At 41.2% G+C, this 15,821-nt stretch overlaps 1 protein-coding gene across 1 annotated transcript; it reads left to right on the plus strand.

Moving 5' to 3' along the window:
* The first annotated feature begins 886 nt into the window (after positions 1–886).
* Positions 887–1,797, plus strand: LOC131403472 (putative olfactory receptor 10J6). The gene is given in 2 exon segments (XM_058537842.1): positions 887–1,367; positions 1,370–1,797. Coding segments are annotated over 2 exon segments (909 nt in total).
* Positions 1,798–15,821: the final 14,024 nt, after the last annotated feature.

Below are 15,821 nucleotides of genomic sequence, written 5' to 3' on the forward strand. Positions count from 1 at the left end.
ACGGCAGCTTTAAATGAAGGTTTTGGGCTCTTGAGGGACTTTACATCACAATATAGTCTAGCAAACAACTTAAAATCAACTATTACATCTTTTCATTCTTAAAATTCCCTCTGCCAGGAAGAAATCAGTTACTTCTTTTATTCGAAGTCCAGCCGTTTGCCATTTGCTCTTCCTCCTCTCTCTTTTCCAACAACTTCTCTCTTTCTTCTTAGTTCACTTGCCCCTAAATCCTCAAGTCCTTGTTAATACTTTTAGAACAAGCTATTTTGCCAATGGTTTGTCTCACTTAGACCATCCAGACTGAGCCCAGAAAACCTCATCCTCACTCCTACTAAAGTGCTACTGAAGATCAACTCTCCTGGGATTAATTCTGCTTCCTATACACTGTTACTAGAAGTTTCTCCTAAGTGACGCCAGTGATTGTAACTTAGTAAATCTAACTCTCTCCCCCTCATTTTGTTGTCCCAGCTTCTTGTACTTTCCCTGGAAGGGAAATGGGCAAAGCTAAGACAGCATGGGCTCAGGGGCCCTGTGGTTTGAACATCATTAAAAGAAAAAAACCTTCCTCCATGCTCCACACAAACAACACATTCAGGATGAAAATTTGAAAAGATATGTGTGGTGGTCTCACATATTGGTGATTCCTCAACCAGAGGTTTAAGAAGAAGATTAAGGAAACAACAAAAACTGAAAAGGGAGAGGGGGATAAGGTAGCCATTTGACCTATGCCAACACCCTCCTGGTTATAGAGCAATGAAATAGACTCATTGTATGTGCATTTGTGTCTCCTATACCCCTTTCTCTATCCCTGTTCTAGAGTCCATGTCATGATGGGAATGTCTCCATGTTGACTCCCTGCATTGCTTTCAGATGCTGAAACTGAAGAATGCAGAGAAAGAACCTCGCAGAGGAGACAGAGTTCATTTTCTTGGGATTCTTCAGATTCCATGAACACCAGATCACCCTGTTTGTGGTTTTTCTCATCCTGTACACATTAACTCTGGATGCAAATGCCATTATTGTGAACATCATCCACATTGATCATCACCTCCACACACCCATATACTTGTTCCTGATCATGCTGGCTAGTCCAGACATCATTCCACAGATGCTCTCTGGCCTCATAGCCCAGAACCAGACAATCTCCTTAGCAGGTTGTACTACCCAAATATTATTCTTTGTTACCTTAGCCATCAATGACTGCTTTCTTCTCATAGTGATGGGTTATGACCGTTACGTGGCCATCTGCAACCCCCTGAGATACACAATCATCATGGGCAAGAGGGTGTGTGTCCAGCTGATGTGTGGAGCATTTGGCATTGGCCTGGCCATGGCAGCTGTCCAGGTGACATCCATATTTACCTTACCTTTTGTCACAGAGTGGTTGGTCATTTCTTCTGTGACATCCTCCCTGTCATGAAACTCTCCTGTATTGACACCACTATGAATGAAATAATCAATTTCATTGTCAGTTTATTTGTGATCCTAGTTCCCATGGGCCTCGTCTTCATCTCTTATGTTCTCATCATCTCCATCATCCTCAAGATCGCCTCAGCCGAGGGCCAGAAGAAAGCCTTTGTCACCTGTGCCTCCCACATCACTGTGGTGATTGTCCACTATGGCTGTGCCTCCACTGCCTACCTCAAGTCCAAGTCAGAAAACTCTATAGAACAAGATCTCCTTCTCTCAGTGACCTACACCATGGTCACCCCCATGCTGAACCCTGTTGTTTACAGTCTGAGGAACAAGGAGGTCAAGGATGCCCTACACAGAGCTGTGGGTAGAAACATTTCTTAGTACATCAACCCTTTATATAAAGAGTAATGTGTGTCCTTATTACATCCAAAACCTCACAAGTCTGTCCTGTGAAGTCTGTTCTGCAATGGGGTACACATGTCTTACTTCAACACCGTTATTACAAAATCTTAATCTTTGTTACCGTATATTTCAAAGTTTTGTCCAGGCATTTTCAACTGGGTATTTGAGAGGTCAGGGAGAATGGGCATGATTTTTAAGAAAGCATGTTCAAATTTCCAGGGTGGGGCAAGGGACTTCTTAAAAGCATATTAAATATGGTTATTTTATATTTGAAAATAAAAACATAATCTCTATTACTTTCACAATACAACCTACAGAAAATAAAACTGGACAAAACCTTTCCAACAAGGTAAGAATAGTCAATAACGAGGAAGAAAATGATATCAGAACCTTTGGGAAAGGTGAGATGCGTGTATTAAAACAAAAGATTCAGAAACTTGGAAAACATTGGTTTAGTCCTTGAAAATTGAGCCTTTATTATTTGATTTATACTAAAATCTTTCCTTCCTTTCAATATGGTCTTCAGAGTGCTGGCCACGGCTGTAAATTGTGCACAGCTCTCACCTCTCTAATCGGACTGCACTCGTCCAATCCTCTCTGGCTGCTGGTTTTCTCCATGGAGTCAGTTTCTCACTAATAATTAAAAAGAAAAACGAGCTGGTCAAAAAGAGCTATACCCTGTTTAGAGTGAGAATCGTAAAAGTATTCTTCATTTACACACACCATGGCACTTCCTGGATAATACATAAAGAAAATACATAAAGAAAAAAAATAGAACAAACACACTGTTAGCAGTCAGGAGTAGTTCACAGGTTAAATTGTTTAATCCCTCAATTCAACGACAAAAAGATAAAAAGAAAAAAATCTATACCCCTACTAGGCCTCCTTTGAGGAAACTGTCCTTTCCCCGCAGAGTTTCCCGGGAGCTTTTCTGGTTTCACGCCTGTACGTACTTTCTATGTGTTACCCTGGATGATGGTGGGGAGGGTTAAAGACTTATTGTGTGCCTCTTTCTACTAAAATAGTTTGTGTTAAGAATGTTTCTCTGCTTATCCCTTAATGTCATTTGTGTTTTTATTTAAGGGAGTGATTTCCTTTTCCCTATACTGAGAAAGGGTAGATAATAATCCAAAGAGCTCATCTAGAGTAAGGTCTATCTTTATAGACTTCTGAGAGGTGGGAAGACCATAGTTCTTTCGGGGTCTGGTCATCTCTTTCTAGTTTCTGTCTTGTGTCTTTGCAATTTCTGCATCATAGAAGAAAGGCTTCCTACAGAAGCTTTTGGAAGGTCAAAGACTGGGTCTGAGAGTCCTGGGCATGCTATAAGGTCTTCCCTGATGGTGTTCTCAGGATCAGCCCACCATGGATCCATCCCCTCACACCTAGCGATGACATCCTCTGAGGAGTGAGAGCATGCTTTCCTCCAGAATGAGAATGTCTCTCCTGACAGTATGAAAGGACTCCTCCCATTACCACCAAGGCTACCTACACTGCCAGCTCTTAATTGTTACCCACTGTCCTCAATTCCTTCTGGACGAGCAACTACTCTTACAACCTCAGACCTGTCCTTTTGTGTGTAGAAGGGAGGCAGTGGGACAGGGAGGGTGGGTCTGAGCAGGAAAGAGGGGTAATGATGGGAAGGCGGGTGGTGGTCAAACCTGTCCTAACCTGCTCCAACTGCAGTGGCTGCCTTCCCCTGCCCATCACTCCCTTTCTACTTCTCCATGCAGCCACTTTTTCATCAGTCCAGGGATCAAAGACAAAAGGTTTCTCCAACATTCTTTCTCAATCTAAATGCCCACTATAGTAGATACACCACAGGCCACTTGTGTAATCAGAAGTTAATTGTCAGAGCTGCCAGAAAAGATGAGTCATAAACCTTGAAGGAGAAACATCTCCTTCTCCAGATCTGTTGCCTGCAGTGGTTCAACTACGTGTCCAGCTTTTTAAAATAAATATATGTATTTTAATTTTTTAGATAATAAACTGCTGCATTATATTATGGAAAGAGTAGAGAACCTGGAACCAGAAGTCGTGGGTTCAGGACCCCACTCTGCATCCATCAGCATCTTTTATGAATATACTGTTTTTAATTCTGCCTCACTAGCCATCAAAAAAATATTTTTCAATCTCCTTAACTATTTATTCTGTGCAGACTGTTATCTAGTTATAAATGCTACCTTACATTGTCTTCAGCAGCATCATTTACCTCACTCCTACCCAGGCAATCAGTTGCTCTTTCTTACGTGCCCTTAAAGTTCTTTGCATGGAATTATATTAGTATAGCATTTTTCTCACTGTGCTTTCATTGCCTGAGTATGAGTCTGTTTCTAGCACTGGATCACAGGCATACTGGGGTCAGGAACTGTTTTTCTCATTGTTATGCCCTGTCCTGGAACAGTGCTCGGTAACATGGGCAGTCAATAAATCTTCATGTAATAGTTGAGAAACTACTATGTACACAGCATTATGCTTGGACTTCCCGGTGTGTTTTGATCAGCTTGACGCACCTGCTCTGCTTTTCTGTGTCGTTTGCAGTTGGCCCTCACCTAAAAACAAACATAAAGAGTGATAAGCAAGTCCTTACTGACAGGGTCACTTGGGTCCATATTTTTTCCTTCCCTGGATTTTCTGTCAGTGTTAATTTAGTCACTGTACTAATTAATCCCTTAGCAACACAGAACCAGAAGCAGTAGAGTTTTTCATTAAAGGATATGGAGTTACCATAAAAAAAAAAAAAATTCTTACCCATGTTAGGGTATAACCTTCAAAACTTAAAAAGAAATAAGTTTTTAAACAAAATGTGATGTACCATATAAAATTAGGAGTCAGGACACAGCATAATGCCCTAAGTGAAATAAGACAGAGAAAGACAAATACTGTATGATCTCACTTATATGAAGAATCTTAAAAAACCAAACTCATAGAAACAGAGAAGAGAGTTGTGTTTGCCAGAGGCAGGGGGTGGGAGGCGGGGAAATTGGGTGAAAGTGGTCAAAACAAACTTCCAGTTATAAGATAAATACATTCTGGGGATGTAATGTACAACAAGATGACTATAGGCAACAGTCCTGTATTGTATATTTGAAAGTTGCTAAGAGAATAGATCTTAAAAGTTCTCATCACAAGGAGAAAAAAATTCATAACCGTGAGGTGATGGATGTTAACTTGCTGTGATATTTTGTGATAACCTACTGTAACATTTTGTGACGTATATGTATACATATATCAAATGATGCTGTACACCTTAAACTTACACAATGTTATATGTTGATTATATCTCAGTAAAACTGGAAAATAAAGAACCTCTACATCTCCTAATTATACTTTTGGGAAAATGACAAACAAATCCATTATGAGGCCAGAAAATCCTTCCACAATTTTAGATTTTGAATCTTACTAGAGCAAAAGCTCAGCCGCCTTTGCTGCTAGGGCCAAATTTCTTACCACCTAATTTTCCAACCCCTATTATTCCTGCCATGAAGGTAGTAACTGGAGAGAAAGCAAACATGGAAACACCAACCATCAGCAGTAGAAACCTTGGTTGAAGTGGGGAGAAACTGGCTCTGGAAAATGAGAGCAGGGAGAAGGAGGCAGGAGATGACACTGAGGGATAGATAAGTGGTGTACGTCATGTGGATCTAGCTTTCTAGAAACTCCTCTCCAAAGGGAACAGGAATTCCAAAACAGTAAAGCAGCATGTTGTAAAGCAGAAGGCAATTACCATTATCGAGGGTTAACTACACAGCAGGCACTAGGCTGAGTGGTAGTCATCTGCATTATTTCACTTAATAATAGTTCTTCAACTGTATAGTACTTTGCACTTCACAACAGTCTTCAAATATAATATCCTATTTAATCCTTGCAATAACCTTATAAAGTATGCATTTTTATGCCCACTTTTTAGGTTAATGGTAGAAATGTTAACTGACTTGCTTCAAGTCACACAGTAGATAATTGACAGAGTCAGAATTACACAGTAGATAATTGACAGAGTCAGAATTGATACCAAGATCTGCTAGCTAACTTCAAACTATGTCTTTTTTTCACTATATCACAACCATTTCTAATCTTTAATATTACTGAAAGACATATTATCCTTTCTGAAAGATGTTATATTCTTTGAGTCACTCTGGTCTCATCTTGGACATCACTTCCACCAAAAAAATCTTCCCTAAATAACTTATGAGATGTTCCTCTGACGAACTTCCACACCACTCTAAGCTTGTCTCTGCCTTGGCAATGCATTAAAATTGCCCAGTTCCTAGACTGCCTCCCTCACCGCACAGCAAATTTCTTGACAGAAGGACTGCTTCTGTATCCCCAGTGCCCAGCACAGTTTTTGGTGCAAGACAGATCTCAATAACTATTTATTAAATATAAAATTGAAATGTATAATTAGCACATTTGAAACTGCTTCTTGATGGCTAAGTGTATTTACAATAATTGTCCATTGCTCTCCTGTACTAGGAAGCATCCAGGCTCTCAGGATGGCAGTTTTGCCTCTGTTCTGTATTGCTCATAGACTCTTCTGCTTTGGAAATTTTGTGTTTCCCTTTTGTGATCTTTCTGTCTCCTTTCTTGTTTTTGAGGTATGAGCTGTCACGTTTCTGAGCTGTCATCGTGCTGGACTATAGCAGCAATCCTTTCTTATACACTGCTTCCAAACTGTGGTAGAGTGGAAAAAGCAGATGAACTGCATATAGAATTACCTGTGTAAAGCAGTATCCTTGAGAGACAACATTGCATAAAGGTGAACAAGGATCTGGAGTCAGACTGCCTGAGTTATAATTTTATCTCTGCCCCTCACTAGATGTTCTCACCTCTCTGTGCATCTATTCCAAGATTTACAAAATGCGGTAGTGATAGTACCTAGGGAGGTAGGTATCACTATTCCCATTTATATAGCTAGAGCTCAGTAAGGCTAAGTAAAATTTAATCAATTTAGCAAAGGTATATTGCATGCTAGAAACTGTGGCTAGAGTAATAATTAATATGTCACAACTCCTGCCTTCATAGTGGTAAGAGAAAAGCAGAAGAGTCCAAAAACTAAGCAAGTGGTTACAATAAAGTGCGATAAATCTTATGATGGGATCAATATGGAATGCTATGAGAACACATATTGGTGGGTTCTAACCACACACAGGGGTCAGCGAAAAGCTACCAGAGGAAATGGAGTTTGAGTTTAGGATCTGAAGGCTCAGTAGAAGTTCACAGGATAAAAGATTGTGGAAGGGTCTGGAAAAACGAGATCGAAAAAATATTCCAGGCAGAGAAAACAGCATTTGCAAAGGTAAGTAAGAGAAAATTTGAAAAATTATAAAAAGTTTAACAGCACTGGGGTATAAAACTCATGGGACGTTGACAGAAGAGCAAAGTGGAACACTGGTAGCAATCACGTGATGAAGGAGCTTATAATCCATACTGAAGAGTATGTATCCTCAAGACAGTGAAGAGTATTTATACGTCTTTCAATAAAGCCATGACATGATGTATTTGTAATTCAGAAAGTTCACTGCCAGCAGAAGGGGGAAAATGGATTATACAAGAGCAAGATTGGTAGAAGAGTGCTAGGAAGCTATTATGAGACTACAAAAGACAGGTGATGGTAGACTGGGCTGGTGTGGAGGCAGTGCTGATGAAGAGAAATGGACAGACTTGAGAGAATTGTGGGACATAAGATTGACATGTCTTGATTATGGATTAAACGTGGAGGGTAATGGAGTCAAAGAAGACCCAGAGACTTCTGACTTAGGCAATTGAGTTGACTGTGGTGCCCATGACCAATACAGGAAACCCTGGAAGAGCAGCAGGTTGGGGTGTGAAGAAGGCAACAATGAGTTTGATTTTGTACGTTTAAGATTCAAGTGTCTTGGAGGTGTTCAAAAGATATCCAGGAAGGAGCTGGATCCATGGATCTGAACTCAGGAGAGTGTTCTGAGTTAGAGATATAGTTGTAGGAATCGTAAGTACATAGATGGTAATTTTTTTAATGGGAATGAATGAGTTCGCCCAAGGAGAATGCGTAGAAAGAGAAAAGAAGTCCACCTAGCGTAGAATGCTGAGTTGCAGCAGACAAGATGGGATCCCAGTGCAGGCATATGAGGGTGGTATTGACAATAAAATGAACTACTAAGAAAGGAAGAAATGGAGAAGAGAGGAATTCTCTGAACCAGGCGCTTAGGTCTTCAATGATTGATAAGTTCTAATGTTCCTTGGTGGATTGGAGAGGGAGCATGGGGAAGTCAAGATCTTCAGATTTAACTGCATTTAACTGGGATCCAGCGGCTGCTGTGCAGAAGAGGAAAATGCTCCCTTCTTCCTCTGACCCTCTTCTTCCTTCATGCCACAAGGCCACCGAGAAGTCAGGTCAGGATGGCTGGAGGCCTCTATCCCTCAGACAAGACTGCTGTCCAAGTGCATGAGTAGGAGTCCTTTCACCCAGCCAGCCTCCTCTCCCACCCACTACCATCCTCACAGCGCTTGCTCCCTCCAAAGTGGGGGATGGAGAAGAAAGGAAGGCGAAGAATAGTGGATGCTGCAGGTTAAGCTGCAGCCACAAAGGAGGCCTCACATTAATGTTCATGTGGATGGGGTGGGGGCAGGCATCAGATCCCATTCTTCCCATGCTTCTGTGGCCAGGAAATTAAAATACCACCCTAATACCCCTGTACCAGTGTCCTAGGTATCTCAGCATAGGATTTTAAACATGAAGCTTTCTAAAATTCTATTCCCATCCCTGTGGAGATGTTGAGAATACAGTTAAGAGAGTACAAAAGAAGGGTAATAACTTAATCCTCAAGGTGACAAGGGGAAGCCTGGAGGCCCCTCAGCACCAGTGGCCCCTCTCCTTCCTGGGCCCAGTTGCCTTTGGAGGTATCTTGCCAGAGAAGTTCATACCTTCAAGGAACACGTGTAAAAGAACGTTCAGTAAGGTTCTCCTTGCTATCGCAGAATTAAAGCCCTATCTGAAAAGAAGACACATTTGAAAGATGGTGACTAACATTTGGGGCTTGATACCTCTGTCAAGGTTTGTTTAAGGGACCCTAGATCCAGCTTTACTACCCCCAATCAAAACCACAGCCTTGGGTGCCGGCCCGGTGGCGTAGCAGTTAAGCTCATATGCTCCGCTTAGGCGGCCCTGGGTTTGCAGGTTCTGATCTTGGGCATGGACCTACACACCACTCATCAAGCCATCCTGAGGCAGCATCCCACATAGATCTGGAAGGACATACAACTATGTACTGGGCCTTTGGGGAGAAAAAAAAAATAAAAGAGGAAGATTGGCAAAAGAAGTTAGCTTAGGGCCAAACTTCATTAAAAAAAAAAAAAAACAGCTTTGTCTTCCTCTGTCCCCTCCTCCATCTAATAAGGAGTCACATCAGGTTGGTGGGAGCAGCCCAGAGCACACTGCTGTGGGGACAAGAGATTCCCACCCTCTCATTCTCTCATTTTCCTTAGTCAAAAAAACCACCGAAAGATGTAGGCCAATGCTACAAAAGGGCTTACTGACATCTCATTCTCTCGTTGGATGTCTTCTTGGACAGCAGACTCAGTGATCTGACCCACCAGAAGGCGAGCCAAAAGAGAATCAGAGAGAGATGGCAGGATGTATTGTAAGGACTGAAATTCTACAAGCTGTCTTGACACCATTGAACCTCACAGAGCCCAAAAGACCTAACCATGAATTCTCCTTCTCTTGTCAGATATGCCCCACATCCAGTGGGATATGTTTCCTGCCCGGCTATTTATCCTATTAGTTGGACCAGCCTACACCCCACCTGGCCCCTCAACCTAACAGGTTTCACCTACCTGCCAACTTGCAAAATTATTCAAACAAGCCAATCATGTCTTCCAGTGGAAACCAAGGATCACTTCTGCCTCTTGTCACTACAAAGCCTGCCTCTCACAGCCCTCCTGGTTCTCTCTATTCTCTAATACAACACTCACGTAGCCCTGCAAGTTGTGTGCTGTCCTTCTCCTCCAGGCCATGAGTTTATGTGACTAACAAACTGCTGCCAAGCTCATCTGTCCAGTGTCAGATGTGTGTGGACATAATGTATGTTTTACCATCTCATACCATTTAGAGTGGAGATCACTCCTTCACCAACAGAGTGAAATGGTAGTGGTCAGAACACAGAGTAGATGACATGATAAGAACATATGAGTTTCTTGTGGTCAAATGGACTCCACTGTGTGGTCTAGGCTTGAGATAACTTACAGGTTCCCCACCTGAAGGCAGCCTGCCGAGGAGGTCTAGCAGCAAAAGAGTGCCCATGTCTCCTGGAAGTAGGATCCTAGAGGGAGGGGATTCTGCATTCTTGTGTCAAGGAACTGTCTGGGAGGTTTCATAGGGCCTTCCAAAGAACTCATGCATGTGCCAGAGCTGGCATTTAGAGGTCTGCTGCACCCAAAAATCTGTCCATGACAGCTAGAGAAGTCATGATAACCACTCACAGGGAACTACAAACAAAGTTGTCAACTGAGTTAACAGCCACTTGTCTCTGTCCCTCTCTTTACTCGCCTCAACCTTGAAGAGCTAAGCTTTGAAGCAGCAGAGAAATTTCAGAGCCAGACCAGCACTTCCCCAAACACCATTTCCAAAGTTGCTAAAGCAGAAAAGGAAGATAGTAAAATAGTAGACTCTGCCTTTCTACTCCCTCTACCTCCAATACAAACAGGTGGAGTAGGAGGAAAATCAAAAGAACAAGCACTGTTCCCACAGACCTTCATATCCTGAAAGCCACAAGCCTGCCCCTTGACAAGACCAGTAGAGACAATTAGGAGAAGGGATCTCAACTTTTAATGATTGAAAGAGAAGGAAACATTATAGACTCTGTCCAAAATAGCATTAAAAGGCAGAAAATAGAAATTCTACAGAGCCTGGCTGGAAACAGAAGTCGGAGGGAGAAAAAAAAAAAATCAAATTGCTTATACCCAACCAACTGTGTTAAAAGTGATCAATAAACTGATTGCCCATGAATAGGATTTTATGAAATTGTTTGGCTCTCAATGGAATCCATCTATATCATGTAGGATTTTGTTCAACCTTCAGAAGTAAGAGCTTTGAACACATTTTCAAAATTGTATTATTCAGGTATGCAGGGGACTGCACCTGCCATTTTGCAGGAGCTCAATAAATATTTTTTGAATGAGAACAAATGTGCAGATGAGGTTGGGCACTGGCCGCAGAGAATGGGGCAAGCTAGGAATGAGGCCAGGGTCTCAACTGGCCTAAAACACAGCTTTGCCTATGTATGCAAGAATCCTTTGCTCTGACTTAGGCAAGAAAAGACCTCCACAACCAGGTCTGTAGGAAAGAGGTAGCAGGGAAGAGATATTAAACTTATCTGATTGTTTAGACTTGTTTCTGCTCAGGCACCTGCATGAGAGGAATAATAAATCACTTACCCGGTTTCATATCTGACACATCCCTCCCATTTCTTTAATTGTACCTCTCTGCCACCCCCAATCTAACATTATTCCCCTTATTTAAGGCACCATGAGACATCTGGGAACAATCTCCAACCCCTATACCTCTGAGAAGCCTTTGAGAACTCAGTGCTAAGAGCCAATGGGGTAAAGAAAGAAGCCTCCACTGAGGCAACAGGCCTGATGTAAGCATTGGACCTTCCATACCAGGAGCAAAAGGCAGCTTTCCCCAGTCCTCACCCAAGGCCCACATCTTCCTAGCCCCCAATTCAGAGGCTGCCCCCACAGGGCTCTTTAAAGACTTGGTTTGGGTGTCATTTGAGAGCTTCCTATGTGGTTTAATTAACATTCATAGTAAAAGGCAACTTGGACTCTAAATTTAATCTGTAGGTATCATAGGACAGTCCTTATGCAACTGAAGTAGTAAGATTCCAACAGGAGGCCTCAGACTCAGGGAAATTATTAACTTTCAGTTCATATCAAATTACTATGTGACCAGTTTTCATTTGGAGACCTGTGTTATTACTGGCTTATAGGCAGATTTACAGTCCTTGAGCCTAGATCTATGATCATACCTTCCCACGCCTTCTTTCCCTAGGGGGAGAGAAAGGGTATGGAGAAGGAAAGAACATAAGGATAAACAAAATATGACAGTATGAAATTTTGGACTATATATACATATATTTGAATATTTAATCCTTTTTCTTCTTCTCTGTAATAGAAGGATTGGCCTACAAGGAATGAAAACATTTCTTCTATTATTATTGACGGGATCTGTTTTAATAAGCTATTGGAGTTCTTCCCAATGAGATAAAAGGGGCTAGAAGTGGGAGAGGCAGGAAAGGAACAAGGAAAAGTGGAGATCTCCAAAGACTGGGATCTAGAGAGAAAAGTGACTCAAGAGAAGAACCACTACCCAGGAAGTGATGGCCAAACTGGTCTAAAGAAAGATCACAGAGAGGGAGGGACATTGTTTGAGCACCTCAGTACACCCAGATGCCCTACATGTCAACTGCCCAGCCTCCACAAGAATGAACAATTCACACGGCCCACACAGAGGGGTCATGTCAAGTGTTCTTCCAGTCTTGACCTATATAGAAACTTTGATCCACTTGCACCTGTGGACAAGGGACAAGATCTACTTCATGCTTTTTAACTATGGCAGAGTATTCTACTATATTCATTTAATCCATCCTCTGGTAATAGACATTTAGTTTGGCATTAATCTTTTTCTATTACTAACAATGCTGCAGTGAATAAACTTCTTCATGCTATCCCATAGATGCGTAAATATAAAGCAACATGGATAAATCCTAAACCCACAGTGGTTGGTGGAAAAAGTAAGACACAATTAAGTATGTAACATAATAATTCCATAAATCTGAAAACCTATGCACATAAAACCAACACATTTCTAAGAATACATGCAAAAAAGATACACATTAAAGACATCAGGATGATCATGGGAAGGTGTAAATGATCTGTATTATAACAGGAAGTTAATAGATAAATTTGATAAATTAATAAGTAGCATAGAAATGGAGAAGTAAATACCAAAAGACATAGCTAAATGAATTGCTTCTAGGTAGCAAGACTTAGGGCTGAAGAGAGATAAAGCAAGAAACTGCTGTTTTTCATTATAAGCGTTTTAGTATTCCTTGATTTTTAAACCATGGTCATGCATTACCTTAATAAGAATAAAATTTGGAAATAAAAGTAATAAAAGTCAAAACAAAAAAAATAGCCCCAAGGGCAAAGATACAGAAAATAACGTATTAAGATTTTGAATTTCAAATCTAAGGGAACCTTTTAAGGGTTTAAATGTATATGAAATTAAATTTCACTCTAGGAAAATCACATTACCACAATAATAAATGAGACTGCTCTTTTCCTCATATCCTCACTAACATTAGGAATTAACTTTTTAAAAAGTCTTCATGGTAGGGTTTTGAAGAAAATCAGGGGGTGCTTGTTTCTTCAAATGCATATTTATGATATTACCCTCAAATACACACACATACACACACACACACACACACACACACGCACACAGGACCAGCTCCCGGCTACATAGTTTTTGAGGCCCAGTGCAAAACAAAAATGCAAGGTCCCTTGTTCAAAAAGGATTAAGAATTTCAAGGCAGCGCCTGTAGAGCTTTAAACCAAGTTCAGGACCCTTCTAAGCACAGGCCTGTGCAATTGCACAGGTCACATGCCCATGAAGCCAGCCCTGCACAACATTTATATTCTGTTATTGAAATTCTAAGGTGAAAAATCTGGGAATTTTCACATTTAATAAGAACCTCAGGTGTCCTTAATCAGGATCTATACTTTGGGAACTGCTATATCCACCCATAAGGACCAGAGAAGCACTGAGAGACACCTGCTAAAGGCAAAAACAACGTTTAACTGGCTTGAAAAAAACGTAATTAAGAGAAGAGAACTTTTCAGTCTTAATTCATCAGCGACATGAGATGAAAGAATCAGATTATATACCAAAAGACAAGAGCTTCCATGATTCCACAGGGATAAGGTCCAGGACCCAGGTTTAGTACATGAGTTTTGATTATCAAGGAGGGGTACTAGCTGGCAAGGGCAAGATAGGGTCCTAGTTCTTATGCCTGGAACAGACAAATCAGGTCACTGGAAGAGAAAGAACAAGGAAAATGAATGAATGAATTCAACCATTATTTCCTGAGGTTTTCTGATACAGAACCCTCCCCCAAGGAGCACAGTCCAGTGGGTGATGCAAACAAATAAAGTGATACCGATAAATGTTCTAATGGAGTCATATCTAGGATACCATGGGAGTATAGTGGAAGTATAATAGGGTGGGGAAGGGAGAGAAGGCAGAGGGTCTTAAAGGAAGAATGGGAGTTAGAGAGTGGAGGAAGGGGGAAGAGGAATTGTAATACAAAAATACTGAAGAGGAAAAGGGAAAGGGCATGTTGTATTAGGGGAACAAGGAGACCCTCAGGACTCTGGACAGTGTTTGAGGTGGGATATCAAAGTCCTGTCAGCAAAACAGGGTGCCATGAAAAAGGTTACCAAATTAGGGACATAATCTAGGGAAGAGCCCCATGACACCTACATGTGGAGAAAGATGAAACCCTGCTTAGCTTCTTGTCTCAAGCCCAGCCCAGAATCAAGTTCCCAGATTCTCTGGGAACCCACCATGGGGCCAAGACTTTAGGTGGGGAACCAGAGAGCCCGCCTTCAGGGACTCCAAGGAAGACATCAACAGTAGAATGCATCTGAACAAGCTGGGAAGGCTGAGACTTCTTCCTTCCAAATTTCCCTTTGTCTCTCACATGGCTGGGCATTAACTCAGACACTGACATCCATATGAGCATGTCACCCATGCAGGCCAAGATGGGTCAGATCCTTGAATGCAGACTGCACCAGAAGCTGGAGCACTGATGCCTGAAACAGCACAGATATACCTCACTGGGTAAAAACATAAAGAGACTTCCATATTCTTCTCCTGAAAGCTGTGGCTGTCATGTAGACAAGTTGTTGTGTTTTTCCTTTTTCTTTTTTTTCCAGTTGCATACCTTTTTGTTGACGTCATTTATCGTAAATTACTTAAGAGATTACTTAATCCATTACTGGCACCCTAGAACTTACTTGTTTTCAAAGACCCCAGGAGAAGTGGCCACAGGTTATTTTTACTGCAGAGTCATTTACACATAAATCATATTTACAGAGGATTATCCTATATCATCTATTTGAATTTGTTTCTTTGCAAAACAAGATTCTCTTCAGGCCCAGAGCTTCAGTATAAATATCTTGTTCCTTTGCAGCCTCAGATTGTCAGTGTTTCCCCTTCACTTTAGTTTCTCATTTTTTCTCTAAGTGCATTGCCTTCGCATACACATCATTTGCTGACTTATTTCTTTGACAGATCGGAATATTTCCATGATCTTTCATTCCTATCGCATTTTCTTCCTTATGGTACTTTGAATTTGTACCATCACATTGCTTTTGCTTATATTTTTGAGACTCTTTCTTAATATAATATGTAGAAAGTTCGCTGATGGCATCATCATGCACAGAACTACCTCTAGACATCAGAGGAAGAAGAGTCCAGCATTTGGAGCATGGATAATAATAGTGGTTCAGGGTGGGAAAACGACATGACTTGGTTAACTAATGCCATAATAAACCTGAGAATCATATACACACATAAAGTCACCTTCCAGCCCTCCCCAACCCAAACCATGAATATGACTAAAGAAAAGATGGCAAGAGTGACTTTTTAGCCTTCCACAAAACTTTGAGTTTTGATGGGATTTGCTATTTTTCTTTTGAAGACTGGCCTTAACATTTGGAAGCCTAGACTGTGATGTAACTCCATGTGAATAAAAATATATGCACATAATATAATGTCCTGACCCATGAAACAAAGGAGTACATGGAAGGGACTGAATTATGAAGCACTGAGAAGTGTGGTTCTGATTGTTCAGAGGAGAGGGACCTTGGTAATCTCACCTAGTCCTTGTACCTACCATCTTATACAGAAACTTTTAAGAAGACACAGAGATAGGTAATGAGCCTATTATGCCTATTTA

This window comes from Diceros bicornis, chromosome 4 (genome assembly GCF_020826845.1).
Source record: "Diceros bicornis minor isolate mBicDic1 chromosome 4, mDicBic1.mat.cur, whole genome shotgun sequence".
Classification (NCBI taxonomy): Eukaryota; Metazoa; Chordata; class Mammalia; order Perissodactyla; family Rhinocerotidae; genus Diceros; species Diceros bicornis.